Source organism: Chiloscyllium punctatum, chromosome 32 (genome assembly GCF_047496795.1).
Source record: "Chiloscyllium punctatum isolate Juve2018m chromosome 32, sChiPun1.3, whole genome shotgun sequence".
NCBI lineage: Eukaryota > Metazoa > Chordata > Chondrichthyes > Orectolobiformes > Hemiscylliidae > Chiloscyllium > Chiloscyllium punctatum.
Window position 1 is genome coordinate 64,409,012 of NC_092770.1, and position 16,270 is coordinate 64,425,281.

General features: G+C 39.7%; 1 protein-coding gene across 4 annotated transcripts in view; it reads left to right on the plus strand.

Moving 5' to 3' along the window:
• pnpla8 (patatin-like phospholipase domain containing 8) overlaps window positions 1–16,270 on the plus strand; it is a 78,904-nt gene that overhangs the window by 32,076 nt on the left and 30,558 nt on the right. For all 4 annotated transcript variants that reach the window (XM_072552529.1, XM_072552528.1, XM_072552531.1 and 1 more), the window contains one exon: window positions 2,973–3,030. In XM_072552529.1, the coding sequence (XP_072408630.1) occupies window positions 2,973–3,030 (58 nt within the window). The remainder of the gene's footprint in view (window positions 1–2,972; window positions 3,031–16,270) is intronic.

Genomic DNA, 16,270 nt, shown 5'->3' on the forward strand with positions numbered 1-16,270 from the left:
CATATGCCAGTTCATTGAAAGAAACGTGGTTCAAAAGTAGGCTGATTTTCTGCTAGTTTGTCATATTACAATTATGAAGTTATGGTAAGGACAGACCAGGCTGAAATTACACTGTTTTGATAAATATTGCTAAAATGTAAATATAAATAAAATAACCTGTCCTGGTGAAACAGGCTGAATGCTTATTGTCCAGTATTAGCTTTTAACATCAATATATTTGTATCAAAATCAGTAACTTGGAGAATCTTATTTTTAGCAATGTTTATGAAGAGCTTTTTTATGATGATTAGATGATTTTGATAGTTTGAATTGTACTGCCCAACACCCCATTGTTGCAATTATATTGAAGCCAGAAAACTTAAACCTTGCAGCTAGCTAACTTAAACCTAAAGTCTTCAACCCTGCCTCACTTGATTTATTTTTAAAAAAACCTGTGTTGCGGACCACTGGACAAATTACTTCAATACCACAGTGAAAATGATATAGTGAAGGACACCATGCATTGGATGCATCATCGTTCACAAGAAGAAATTTATTCCAGCAGTTCAATCACTGCTGATAGCTAGTTTCAAAAGGGCATTGATGGCCCAATTGTACTTCCTGTAAGTTAATGGGTTTGGAGTGGGATAAGACTGGACCCATGGGGTCCAGAAGCTTTCAGTGAGGAAATGGTGTGTGCATTCCAAATATAAATGCATCCAGCTACACATTTTGAAGCATATTTTGACAGTTGAATGAGAAACGCTACCTAATTTTTTGCATCAGGCACAGACCAAAATGGCCATCGCAAATGATTTGGAATGAATAGTCAAGTTGTCCTTTACAAGATCCTGATTGGAACCCTACCACGACGTTTAAACATACCAGACTTGCAACAACATGTTTTGGGCTAGACTGCAAGAGCTTTGTCCCTTCACCTTAATAATTGTCTAAAATGTCCATGCAGAGTAGTTATTTACAGGGAATGTTTTTTAAGGATATTGCTATTGCCTAAATTTTTTACATTTAAAAAATCCTCCAGTTGATCAGTGTTGCAAAGCCATGCAGTAGGTCATGGAAAAGTGCAGGTCAAAAAACTTCTGATATTGCCTGTTCAATGTTCAAGTTATAGCTTCCAACTGTCATAATTACCCTGAGCTGATCTTCTTTAGCAAGTTTTGGAATGGAGGAAAAAGCTGGCACTTAGAGTACAGCAATCTCTCCCTTTTTCCCCAAATTCCTGTGCATTACCAACACAAGAAAATCGAATGATTGGTGAAACTATAAAGTTTTCATGTATGAAAATGTCATTGGGGTTTCACTTTAAGAATTGAATACTGGTCTGGAAATTTGTGGATACTTTTTTAGGTGCAAGGGACTTCCAAGAATTTTAGGCAAAATATGCCATCAAAAATTTCCTGTTTTTTTTTCCATAGTATGGAGGTGCTGGTGTTGGACTGGGGTTTATTTGGAAGTACTAGCTTTCGGAGCTCCTTCATCAGGTAGCTAGTGGAGCAGGATCATAGGACACAGAATTTAGAGTAAAGGATCAGTGTCAAGTAACTGATGCAATGTATTAAACAAACCTAGAATGCTGTTAAGTCTTTAATCACTTCGAAAGTGATTTATGGTTGCAGGTTTCTATTCATTAGTACAAGGATTCCAGAATTACTTCCAAGTCACATTCCTGAGATAATTTAAGATTTTATTTTGAAAAAGTGATATCTCGGCTCAGAAATGCATTAAAGGTGTGAAATTAGAGTCTGTCTATATCCCAACCTTGAGTTAGACTGGTTCTGTTTCTAAAGTAGGAATTGAAGAAGTGTCACATGGAATGACTGCTTGCATATTGTGTGTGTGTGTGTGTTTAATTGAGTGGGCGCTGGAGTGTGACAGAGCATATGACTGTGGGAAGGTGTGGGTGTGTGTGGCTGAGAGAGAGTTCTCTCTGACACACACACACACACACACACACACACACACACACACACACACACACACACACACACACACACACAGTGTCTGTGGGGTGAATTTGCATTTTCAGTGACATTCTGTTTTGTTCAAAAAGCACACAATCTGTAGATAGTAAGTCCACATGACCTTTTATTAATTCCTACTTTGGACATTGAACCAGTCTGCATCCCAACATTGAATCAGACTGACTCTCTAACCTCACACCTTCATGCATTTCTGAGCTGAGATGTCACCTTTTTTGTATAAAACCTTAAGTTATCTCAGGAATGTGACTTGGAAGTAGTTCTGGCATTCACATATGAATGAATTGAAACCTGCAACCATAATCACATTCTAAGTGATTTTAAGGACGACAGCAATCTAGGTTTGTTCAATACATGGCATCAGTTGTATGACACATTGATTCTTTACTCTAAATTCTGTGTCCTATGATCCTACTCCACTAGCTACCTGATGAAGGAGCAGTGTTCCGAATGCTTGTACTTGCAAAGAAACCTGTCAAACTATCACCTGATGTTGTGTGAATTTCATTTTTTTCTTCAACATTCTGAACAAGGCCCAGTATATGTTGCTGACTTTAGAAAATGTGCACTATGTGAAAGCCTTCAAAATGAAAATTATAACTTTCTTGAGCATGTTTAAAATCCTTTGTACTCTGAATGGTAAATATTATTAATCTTAAAGCTAAATTAAAAAATATTGTTTGTTAATACAATCAGCATTCTAAAGAATGAAGTAATAAAATTAAGAAACTCATTGACCTGCACTGCTTTCAAACAAAGGCCACTATTTGTCGAAGTAGACTACTTTTAGTTGTTACATGATAATAGTATTATTCCAACCCCACTTACAGGCAAGTTCTCAATTAACAAATTCATCATGTGAGTGATAGGAAGTTGAAAACAACACACCCCGCAGCAACTATCAATGATTCAAGTTCTCACAATTATGTTTTATTGGTCTAAATTATATTTGAAATCTTTTACAACGCTGGTTAATAACATTCTTAATTACAGAGAGAGAATGGGTGAAGAACTTTTAATTCAAACTGCAAGGAACCCTAAAAGTCCTAAGGTGAGTTATCCTTTGCTATTACAAAAGTTTATAATATAATGTGTTTGTTGTATTGACTTAATATATTACCTCCTTTTGTAATCATTACCATCAGTTTTTCAATTTAAAAAAAATACACTGTAGTTCTTTTGTCCCGGAATCTGATCCGTACAAGATTGAAGTATATATTTCTTAGCAGTGATTATTTTCTCCATCAAAATTGATTACCAATTGTACTGAAATAAAATTCTACTCAGGGTAGTATTAACCAAAATTAAGGTAGAAAATTGGCTGTGATAATAGAAACTTGGAAGCAACTGTGGAATTATGGAATGACAGCTCATTTTCAAATCAATGACAGGTGAAAGTAAGCAGGAATGTACACTGAATGCACAATTTGTAAAAAGGATTAAGCTTACATTTGTAAGGTTAATCCAGGTATTTATATAAGCAACAATAAGCGTCTTTTTTTTTCTTGCTTAAATACTTGCTATAGTTCTTTGGATGAAAATTGTAATGTGGAAGAGTTGATATGACTATGTTCAAGCAGAGAGGATGAGGTCCTAACTGAGGGGTACAAGAGCAGGACTGATTAATTCAATTTTTGGGATGATTGGAAAAGGGGGACGACTAAAGAGTTGAGGATTAGTGTTTAAAGATTCATGTTCCATTTTTAATCCCTTTTTACTTGCTTTGTATAATGGTTTTGAAATTTAATCTTTTATGATTATTATTTTGTGGAGGTAAGTACTCTTCTGGGACAGTACCATTGATATTAATGTAATATCTAAATACTACTTTCCATGCAAAGTATGGAATCCACAATCCAAACTGTCAACTACTTGAAGGTTGATGCAGATTTTTTTTTTAAAATCGGTTTTAAATTCTTTCCTGGGCTTTCCTCTTCCTGGAGCATGTTGTCTTGGAGTGGTGCACAGAATCATAGTGTTATTGCATGTGATAACTTAGTTCAGATGGTAGTGGTTTCCCTCTGGATTTGCATGTTGAAATCTTGATTATGTCAGCCTGGCTAGTCCCCTGATATGGTCCCCACTCTACTTCCGCAAGCCCAACAGACACACGCATCAAATGCTGTATAGCTGCTTGAACTGTTTGCTGCCAAAACTGGCTGACCACGTAAAGCACCATCTAGTCTTGCTGTCATCTATAAAATTTGGTTGGTATTCCAGGGTAATCCTGGAATATAAACGTGTAGGAAAAAAGCAGGCTGCTCAGTCCATTGAGTACACTCTGCTGTTCAATAAGATCGTGGCTGATCTGATAATCCTCAGCTCTGTTTTTCCTGCCTTTTTACCCCATAACCCTTGATCCCTTAATAACCAAATGTCTTTCTCAGCCCCGAAGTGCACTTAATGGCCCAACCTTGACAGCACTCTGCAGTGAAGAATTCCCACAGATTCACTAGCCTCAGAGAGAAGAAATCCCTCCTCATTAAATTTGCGACCTCCCACGATGGGAAACAAACTTTCTGCATCTACCCTGCCAAATTGCCTAAGAAGCTTATACCTTTCAAGTCAGCCGCCTGTCATTCTTCTAACTTTGAGTGAACACAGGCCCAAACTACTCCAGTCCCTCCTGTTAAGAGATTTGCTCCATGCCCAGGATCATCCAGAACCTTCTCTGGACTGCATCTAATGCCAGTTTACATTGTTTTTGATCAGTGGCCTAAAACTGTTCACAATATTCCAGCTGTGGTCTGACTCATGCCTTGTAAGTTTTAGCAAAACCTCTGCACTTTTGAATTAAAGGCAAAAGGTAACCCTTGGCCTCTTCTGCAAATTCTACTCTTAAATACCTTTGTCTTCTTTCTCTCAGTTTTACCTCACGGACCACTTGCTTCCAAACTTAAGATCATCTTGTCAGCTGTACCACTTCCTTTTTACCCCTCACCAGTCAGACCAAACATTCTATTCTGTTTCCCCCACTCTACCCAAACTTGCATCTTTGTCTAGTATCTTTCTCTTTGTTTCTACATATATTTTTTCCATGTCGAGAAGTTCATCCTACTCTTTCAATCCAATTCTCAATAAGCTGCCCACTTTTCTTCCTGGCTGACAAGTAATTTAACATTGTTAATAGTTCTCTGCTTCCTGATAATGTTTCATTTTTCCTGTCCTTCAAGTCAGCTGTCCTCATCCACTTCAAATACCCAACCCTTGACCACACCAGCCTTGCAAGTTATGATGCTATCTTGGCACATATCCAAGTATGTCCAAGACAGGCAGTGTTGCAAACAGTGTAGATAGAAATGTAATGACAAACCATTATTGGTAGATTAAATGAATGAGCAAAACTATGGGAAATGTGAGATTATCCACTTTGAAGCTGTTAATGTCAACTGGGTGGCACAGTGGCTCAGTGGTTAGCACTGCTGCCTCACAGTGCCAGAGACCTGGGTTCAATTCCTGTCTCAGGCAACTGTCTGTGTGGAGTTTGCACGTTCTCCCCGTGTCTGCGTGGGTTTCCTCCGGGTGCTCCGGTTTCCTCCCACAGTCCAAAAATGTGCAGGTTAGGTGAATTGGCCATGCTAAAAGTGTGAGGTGAAGGGGTAAACGTAGGGAAATGGGTCTGGGTGTGTTGCTCTTCAGAGGGTCAGTGTGAACTTGTTGGGCCGAAGGGCCTGTTTCCACACTGTAAGTAACCTAATCTAAGTAAGTAATCTAATTGGCTTGATTATACTAAGTTAGAAACCTGATGGCCTATTGTAACCATGTACTTATTGGGATGGTATAATAGGCAAAGCGGAAAAGGATATTTCATGGGGATTCATAATGCTCATCAAAATGGGATACCTTTTGTGCAACTAAACTCTGAGAAATCAGAGTCTGGAGCTTCAAGTTTGAAATGTCTGGTTCTGAGGATAGTAGGGTTGACATAATATCTGTTGGATCCGTTTTCCCTTCGTTAAGAAAGCCTTTGTAGTGTGGCAAAACCATAGTGCTTTCAAAATGACATTTTTTTTATATTCTCAAGTTCTGAACGTTCATAGCAATATAATCAAAACTTATAGGGCTTGTTTGGCTGAACTTGCATTGCATCAAATAACTTGAATTTGCTAGTATTCTAGTCATGTGCCCATTCTGAATGAGTTGACATCTCGCAACGAATAGTGTATGAACAGCAATTGTATGTAATAATTTCTCGCTTTGAGCCAGTTTCACTGATGACTCAGTGAGTTGAATGTAGATGAGATGAAACTGTAATCAACTGGAAATATTTTTAATTTTGCTGAGAAGCTGTCAAATACATTCGTATTCATATAACTTGCTGAAATTTTCCAGCATCCCAGTTCTTTAAAAGAACGCTGAATTGGACCACCAAAGTGCTGCCATCTTTATCATTATACAAATGCACATATGCGCAATGATTGATAGTACGTCGTTGGTTTCATGTTGTGTTTCTCAGGTTTGTGTCCTTGCAGTGAGATTTAAATAAAAATGTCTTCATGTGGATCATATGGAAGGGTTGAGAAGAAAGATGGCAAGGGGAAGCCATCTGCATATGGCTTCCACTGAGGGCAGGTTCTTGTTTGAAATCTTTGCATAGGTATATGCAGAGGAAACATTGCAGTTGTAAACTTGTCTATTGGTCTTGGCAATTGGCATCACAGAATGGTTTGCATCAATCAAAGCATAAGAGGGCAAGCATAGATTTGGTGTTAAAGGCAGCTGGAAAACACTTCCACTTTATCACAGAGTAAATGCAGAGATTATTGCTCGAGCAGAGTAGAAATCTTCGTGACCACAGCTTGATAATTCCACTGACTTGACTGAATTTCTACTTTTTTTAACTTCATGGACTGTGAGAATTTATGAGATGATTTATGGTCAGTAATACAGACAGTTGCCACATCATCCCTCTTGAACCAGGAGGCATTCAAGGTTGCTCTGCTGAAATTACTAATACTGCATAGGCATTGGAAGCTCCCTGGAACATTTAATTCAGAACCAGATCACACTAAGCATTATACCTACTAGGAAGTCCAGAGGCCAGCAATGAAATGTTTTGGAAATGGGTGTTGGGCAGGACTGATTGTCGTAGGATTATATAGATTAGAGTCATAGAGATGTACACCACAGAAACAGACCCTTCGGTCCAACTCATCCAAGCCTAATCTAATCTAGTCCCATTTGCCAGCACTTGGCCCAGATCCCTCTAAACCCTGCCTATTCATATACCCATCCAGATGCTTTTTAAATGCTGTAATTGTACCTGCCTCCACCACTACTACTTCCTCTGGCAGCTTATTCCATACATACACCACTCTCTCTGCATGAAAAAGTTGCCTCTTCGATCCCTTTTGTATCTTTTCCCTCTCACTTTAAACCTATGCCCTCTAGTTTAGATTAGATTAGATTACTTACAGTGCGGAAATAGGCCCTTTGGCCCAACCAAGTCCACACCGACCCTCTGAAGAGCAACCCACCCAAACCCATTCCCCTACATTTACCTCTTCACCTAACACTACAGGCAATTTAGCATGGCCAATTCACCTAACCTGCACATTTTTGGACTGCGGGAGGAAACAGGAGCACCCGGAGGAAACCCACGCAAACACTGGGAGAATGTGTAAACTCCACACAGTTGCTTGAGGAGGGAGTTGAACCCGGGTCTCTGGTGCTGTGAGGCAGCAGTGCTAACCACTCTTTCTTTCCCAACCTCCCCGCCTGTAACCCAGGGAAAATACCTTTTTCTATTTATCCTATCCATGCCCCTCATGATTTTATTAACCTCTGAGGTCACCTCTCGGCCTTCGATGCTCCAGGGAAAAACAACCCCAGCGTGTTCAGCCTCTCCCAATAGCTCAAACCCTCCAACCCTGGCAACACCCTTGTAAATCTTTTCTGAATCCCTTCATATTTCGCAGCATCCTTCTGATAGGAAGGAGACCAGAATTGCATGCAATATTCCAACAGTGGCCTAACCAATGACCTGTACAGCCGCAACATGACCTCAAACTCCTGTACTCTACACTCTGACCAATAAAGGAAAGCATACCAAACGCTGCTTTCACTATCCTGTCTGCCTGTGACTCTGCTTTCAAGGAACTATGAACCTGCACTCCAAGGTCTCTTTGTTCAGCAACACTCTGTAAGACCTTACCATTAAGGGTATAAGTCGTGCTAAGCTTTGCCTTTCCAAAATGCAGCACCTCACATTTATCTAAATTAAACTCCATTTGCTAGTCCTCAACCATCTGATAAAGATCCAGTTGTACTCTGAGGTAACCTTCTTTGCTGTCCACTACACCTCCAATTTTGATGCCATCTGCAAACTTACTAACTGTACCTCTTATACTCACATCCAAATCATTTATATAAATAACAAAAATTAGTGGATACTGCACCAATCCTATGGCACTCCACTGGTCACAGGCCTCCAATCTGAAAAGCAACCCTCCACTACCACCCTCTGTCTTCTACCTTCGAGCTAGTTCTGTGTCCAAATGGCTCGTTCTCCCTGTATTGCTTGAGATCTAACCTTGCTAACCAGTCTCCCATGGGGAACCTTGTTGAACGTCTTACTGAAGTCCATATAGCTCACATCTACCGCCCAGCCCTCATCAGTCCTCTTTCTTCCTTCTTCAAAAGATTCAATCAAGTTTGTGAGACATGATTTCCCATGCACAAAGCCGTATTGACTATCCTTAATCAGTCCTTGCTGTTCCAAATACATGTGATTCCTGTCCCTCAGGGCTTCCTCCAACAACTTGCTCACCACCGATATCACACTCACTAGTCTATAATTCCCTGGCCTGCCTTTATCCCCTTTCTTAAATAGTAGCACCATGTTAGCCAGCCTCCAGTCTGCCGGTGCCTCACATGTGACTATCGATGATACAAATATCTTGTTAAACATTGGCAGTTTGTGGTCATTTAAAGTAGTGCATCTCAGAAGCATCTACAAAGCCCTCTAGTTACAGTTATCTCAAAATGGGTCTGTAGTGAATATACAATGCTGGAGGAAGTTACCATTATGTACAGATGCAGAGCCAACATTCCATGTAAAAGATGTAGAAAGCTAAGGTGAAGAAACTGAAAATGATATGTATGTGCAAGATGAAATGTTTTATACTGATTTTGAGATCTCTGCAGGAACCTTTTTAATATGGTAAATCCAAAAACAGCAGACTCCATACATATCGGGAAAATAATGCTGTCCTTGGGGAAGTTAAACGTTGGTTTGATAGTTTTGTATTTAAAAAAAACATTTTCCACATTGATCAGTGTACAAGTGGAACCATGTAACCTTCTAAGTATTGGTATTTATCTTAAAGTTTTGTTTTTCTTGCTGTCTTTGAAGATTTCTCGGCGTTTTTTGTTAGGGTAGGGAATTGTTTTGACCAATTAGGCTGTAAAATGTGAAGCTGCCAACTAAAATTTATGTATTAGTACCTTTGATAAGGTTTTCAGGTCATGAGAGTCATCGATTGAGATTACCTTAATACACAGTCCAAATTTAAAATTAAATAGGTTTTCCTTTCTAGCTAATGTAATTACAATTAGTGCTGACCAGTAGAAAATAAATGGGTGAATGTAATCAAAGACATTTATAAAATAATGTGAAGGGGGGAAAAGAATCTATTATGCTGAGGTTGGCTTTATTGATGAAAGTTATTTTAAGTGCATTTAATGTGCCATTTTAGAAAGTTTTCTTCATATATCTTTCAAAATGGGTCCTTAATGTATTCAGGAAATTAGTACAGGAACATTCCTTTCATAAGGCCGTAACATATAGGAAATGAAGGAACCTTTTCAGATCAACTCATCAATGCTGACCAGATATCCAAAATTAATCTCGTCCTATTTGCCAGCATATGTTGGTACATATCCCTCAACCCTGCCTATTCATAAACCCATCCATATACCTTTCAAATGTTGTAATTGTACCAGCCGCCTCCACTTCCTCTGCGGAAAAGGTTTCCCCTTAGGTCCCTATTAAATCTTAATCCCCTAACCTTAAACCTATGCCCTTGAGTTTTGGATTCCTCCGTCCCAGGGAAAAGACCTTATTTGTTTACCCTAACCATGCCCTTTATGATTTTATAAACCTCTATAAGGTCCTTCCACAGTCTCCAACACTCCAGGGAAAACCACCCCACTCTACTCAGCCTCTCCCTATAGCTCAAGCCCTCCAACCCTGGCAACATCCTTGTAAATCTTTTCTGAACCCTTTCAAGTTTCATAACATCCTAGGAGACCAAAATTGCAAACAGTATTCCAATAGTGGCCTAATCAATGTCCTGTATAGTGCAACATGACCTCCCAAATCCTATCCTCAATGCATTGACTAATAAAGGAAAGCATACCAAAAGCCTTCACTATCCCATCTACCTGTGACTCCACTTTCAAGGAACTATGAACCTGCACTCCAAGGTCTTTTTGTTCAGCAACACTGCCCGCGACCTTACCATTAAATGGATAATACCTGCTCTGATTTACCTTCCAAAATGCAGCACCTCACATTTATCTAAATTAAACTCCATGTGGTATTCCTTGGCCAATTGGCCCATCTGATCAAGATCTCGTTGTACTCTGAGATAACCGCCTTAGCTGTCCACTACACCTCCAATTTTGATGTCATCTGCAAACTTACTGATCATACCACATGTTCACATCCAAATCATTTATATCGAGAGTGTGGTACTGGAACAGCACAGCAAGTAAGGCAGAATCCGAGAAGCAGGAAAATCGACATTTCGGACGTAAGCCCTTTGTCAGGAATACTGATGAAGGGTTTATGTCCGAAGCGTCGATTCTCCTGCTCCTCAGATGCTATCCGACCTGCTGTGCTTTTCCAGCACCACACTCTCGACTCTGATCTCCAGCATCTGCAATTCTGACTTTCTCCAAATCATTTATATAAATGACAAAAAGCAGTGGATCCAGCACCAATCCTTGTTGCACACTGGCTTCTGGTCTGAAATGCAACACTCCCATCACCACTCTCTGTCTTCTACCTTCAAGCCAGTTCTATATCCAAATAGCTAGTTCTCCCTCTATTCTGTGTGATTTAACCTTGCTAATCAGTCTGCCATGAAGAACATTGTCGAATGCCTTACTGCAGTCCATATAGACCACATCCACCACTCTACCCTCCTCAATTCTCTTTGTTACACCAAAAAATCTATCAAGTTTGTGAGACTCAATTTTCCATGTTGTTGGCTCCACTGTGTAAAATGACCTCTGGCTGGTCCTGCTACTCTGAGATATTCTGCACTCTATCCAAAATATCGTTGATCCTAGCTCCAGGGAGGCAACACACCTTTCCGATGTCTTGCTGTCAGCTGCAGGATCATTTGTCTGTATCTCTAACTAGGGAGTTTCCGATCACAATTGACTGTTTGGAACCAGGGCATACCCCTTGTTACATTTGAGCCAGTACCAGTACCAGAAATCTGGCTGTCAGTGCTACATTCCCTTGCGAGTCTGTCACCCCCTACGTTTTCCAGAACAGCATGCTAGTTTGAGATGGGGATAGCCACAGGTGACTCCTGTACTATCTGCCTCCCTCCTACCTTTCCTTGAGGTCACTTATCTACCTGACTGTATTTTCAGTTTATCTCCCTCCCTGCAACTGCCATCCATCACATCCCCTAGCTCCTGTAAATTCCTAATTGCCTCTAACTGCCATTCCAACCAATCCATGCGATCCGATGGCTTCTCAACCAAACATACTTCCTGCAGACATAATCATCAGTAATGTGGAAACTCTCCCTAAACTCCCACATCCAACAGGAAGTATCACTCTTACTAAAGGCCATCTTTGCACCTGAACAATCAACAGACCCAGAAATTAGCAGTCTTACTGCTCTACAAATATTGCTCCAGACTAGCTGAGTATTTGTATTTAATCAAGAATCTCTAGCAGCCTGGAATTAAAAAAAGAACCCACTCTACTCACTGTTGTGGATTTACAAAAGAAAGCCAGTAAGATTACACTTATAAAAAGCAGCTTAGTTGCTCCCTGCTGTGAGCTAACACAGGTATCTCCAAGGTTGCTCTGAATTTCACTGTTCGTTGATTTATCTTTAGAACCAACTCCAATGTACAGAGATACTTGAAAACAGACAGCAAAGTCTGTGCAGGTTATTGCCTAGCCAGATAAAGTGTAGGTTTCTTTCTTCATTTGGATTACTGCCCATGTGGTCAGTGCTATTCATCTGTCTTCCTTCTTTTAAACCAGCCATTTTTTTTTTGAAGTTCTGAAGCAATGCAACAGTTTATAAAACGGTAATTCAAGGAAATCAGCTCCAGACTGAAAATTCCTCAAAATAAAGCTCTTACAGCCACATTATTTTCCTGTCCTCCATATTGGATTACCCATAATCGTTTGCCCCCAGCATGGATTGCTGTGGCACTCCACTAGTTACTGTTCTTCATCCTGAAAATACCTCCCTCCCATCAGTCTTTTATTAGCTAATGTTCTATCCGTGCTAATACATTATCTTAATAAGAAAAGAGCCCATGGTGTTTAAGTGGCCTACTGTGTGGTTCTTAGCCTAATGTGTGCTTCCTTATCAAACACCTCTGAAAATCCAAATATATTATGTCTTCTGTTTCTTGATTATTTATTAATGTTGCACTGCTGTGTTAGTAGTTCTGTTTCTGACCCTAATTTATAGTTCCACAATGTAAAAGTATGAAGTGAACTATATTTGTTAAGTACATTGGTTTTCTTATGGTCTATGATTAAAATCCATTTATGTTAGGCAATGTTGTAAAATTATTCTATTATCGATTATTATTTGGAATTGGCACATATATAAGCCCTGTTTTATTATTTTTCTGAAATTTAATAATGGATTAAGGAAGATTATTTTAAATTACGTTGATCAGAACATAAGAATGCAAAGGATTCTTGCATTCCTGGAAATATCTGATTCAGCTTCTTATAAAGCAACAACAAACAAAAAAATGTGTAGGTCAGCAGAAAAAAATCTATAGAAGCTGGAGAATACATGAAAAACAGTAGTCTGTTACCTGTTGAGCTTTGAATTTCGGTCCCTTTTTTTTGCACCAACCTTTAGCGTCCCTCATTTTTTTTGCTTGTCCACAATTCCTGATGACTCTCCCATAGCATTGCATTGGCCTTGATGCTCCTAAGCGAGAAAAGGGAAAAACCAAGCTATGTGTTTGTCCCTAACAGCTATTCTGCAACAAAGTCACAAATTTCATATGTATGTCTGCCAACAAGAACATAAAATATATCTGAGTAAAAACCTTGTGAGACGTGATAACTTAAAGAAGACTTTTTGTAATCCCAATTTGTAAATGAAGCTAAAGCTCTAATATTATAACATGTCTAACATTTTTGCTTCCATTACTTTACTAGTTCATTATTCCAACATTTAGCACTTTTCAGTTAATGTGTTCCTTAACTATATGTTTAAGTGCACGTTTTGACAAATTTAAATTTCTCCCCTCATTTTAACTTCCCTGCCTAATATGAAGTAATGTTCTGGGTTTGCCTCACCAGCATTTGCCACTTAATATTCGATATTCCTCCAGTAAGGCTTCATGGTCTTCCTTCTAGATTATAATGAAATAACTGGCATTTATATAAAGCCTTTGGCACAACAAAGTATCTTTCAGTACTCAACAAGACTTAATTGAACTAAAGCTGTGAAGGTCATTGCAACTCTACTTGGGGTTGCTGAGCTACTTTCTCCTATCCCCCTAAAGCAATTTGTGTTTTCCTAGCATAATCAGAGTTATAATAGCATAAGTGCTTTATAAAGTGCTAACCTAACCTCTGAAGGTTGGCTGTGTTTCAGGATTCACTTTGCTTGTTTTGATTAAATTTCTGCATGAAAAATAATCTGTTAAATCTGTCATCTTTGTTATTTCTTTCTGACACTTGGACTTGCTTATCATACACTTTTAACTGGTCTCTGAGATGTAATTGATCACTGCTTTCAGATGTTGACTAACAGTTTATTTTAGGACCATTCCAGAGATGAAGCCTCCACCTTTTACAGAAGCTGGTGGCATAGTGGTAGTGGGCTCGTAATCCAGGAACCCAAGCTAATAGGGGGACACTAGATTAAATCCCATCACAGTTAGTGGAATTTAAATTTAAGACATTGGATTTTGTGGTATAGAGGTGGTGTCCCACCTGGCACCAATGAGCAGCCACCTTCTGGCATAATGGCTGATCTGCTTTCGCTGCTGACCAGTGCTGTGTTAGAACCTAATTTTTCCACTGCAATTAGAATCCCAAACCTCATGATGAAACCCAGCTCACTGTGCACAGTACTCTGAAGTCAGTATATTGCATAGTTCACGAACTTGCCTCAACAAAAGTTGCTGTAAAATTGCAGTGCTCAGAAATACATTTGGCCTTTGTACAGTGTAAATTCTGTGTGGAAGATAATGTTGTATATTGTTCCAAATTTTTTTTAAAAAATGTCTTACTGTTCCTTGGGATGTGAATGTCTGTGACCTGACTAGCATTTGTCAGCCAAGTATGAAGGTGGAGGTGAGCCACCTCCATGTTGTGGTGTCTCTGATGTGTTTATACCTACAACACAGGACATACTTGTAATGAAGAACTCTCAAAAAAACTTTTACTTATTGGTGCAAAGGGTGTTTTGAGGATTTGTAAACAGAATGTGTTTATATGGTTTAATCTGTGAAGTCAGAATTCACACAATATCAGGTTAAAGTCGAGCAGGTTTATCACAGAAATCACAAGCTTTCAGGGAGCTGCTTTTTCGTCAGATTAAGGGGCACAGGCACAGAATATATAGGCAGAGATATAATGGTAAAATAATTCTAGGTAATTAAGAGTTTCAAATCGTCAATAGGTGCAGGAGTAGGCCATTCAATATGATCATGGCTGATCATTCCTAATCAGTATCCTCTTCCTGCCTCATCTCCATAACCCTTGATTCCACTATCTTTTGAGAGCTCTATCCAACTCTTTCTTAAACGAATCCAGAGACTGGGCCTCCACTGCCCTCTGGGGCAGAGCATTCCACACAGCCACCACTCTCTGGGTGAAGAAGTTTCTCCTCATCTCTGTTCTTAATGGTCTACCCCGTACTTTTAAGCTGTGTCCTCTGGTTCGGCACTCGCCCATCAGCGGAAACATGTTTCCTGCTGCCAGAGTGTCCAACCCTTTCATAATCTTATGTGTCTCAATCAGATCCCCTCTCAGTCTTCTAAACTCAAGGGTATACAAGCCCAGTCGCTTCAGTGTAAGGTAATCCTGCCATTCCAGGAATTGACCTCGTGAACCTACGCTGCATTCCCTCAATAGCCAGAATGTCTTTCCTCAAATTTGGAGACCAGAACTGCACACAGTACTCCAGGTGTGGTCTCACCAGGGTCCTGTACAGCTGCAGAAGCACCTCTTTGCTTCTATACTCAATTCCTCTTGTTATGAAGGCCTGCATGCTATTAGCCTTCTTCACTACCTGCCATACCTGCATGCTTACCTTCATTGACTGATGTACAAGAACACCCAGATCTCTTTATACTGCCCCTTTACCTAACTTGACTCCATTTAGGTAGTAATCTGCCTTCCTATTCTTGCCACCAAAGTGGATAACCATACATTTATCCACATTAAACTGCATCTGCCCACTCACCTAACCTGTCCAGGTCACCCTGTAATCTCCTAACATCCTCATCACATTTCACCCTGCCACCCAGCTTTGTATTATCAGCAAATTTGCTAATTTTAATGCTGATACCATCTTCTATATCATTAACATATATTGTAAAAAGCTGCGGTCCCAGCATGGATCCCTGCGGTACCCCACTGGTCACTGCCTGCCATTCCGAAATGGAGCCGTTTATCACTATTCTTTGTTTCCTATCAGCCAACCAATTTTCAATCCAATCTAGTACTTTGCCCCCAATACTATGCGCCCTAATTTTACTCACTAACCTCCTATGTGGGACTTTATCAAAAACTTTCTGAAAGTCCAGGTACACTACATCTACTGGATCTCCCTCGTCCATCTTCAGAGTTACATCCTCAAAAAATTCAAGAAGATTAGTCAAGCATGATTTCCCCTTCATAAATCCATGCTGACTGTCCTATCCTGTTACTACTATCCAGATGTGCCGTAATTTCATCCTTTATAATTGACTCCAGCATCTTTCCCACCACTGCGGTCAGACTAACTGGTCTATAATTTCCTGCTTTCTCTCTCCCACCTTTCTTAAAAAGTGGTATAACATTAGCTACCCTCCAATCCTCAGGAACTGACCCCAAATCTATCAAACTC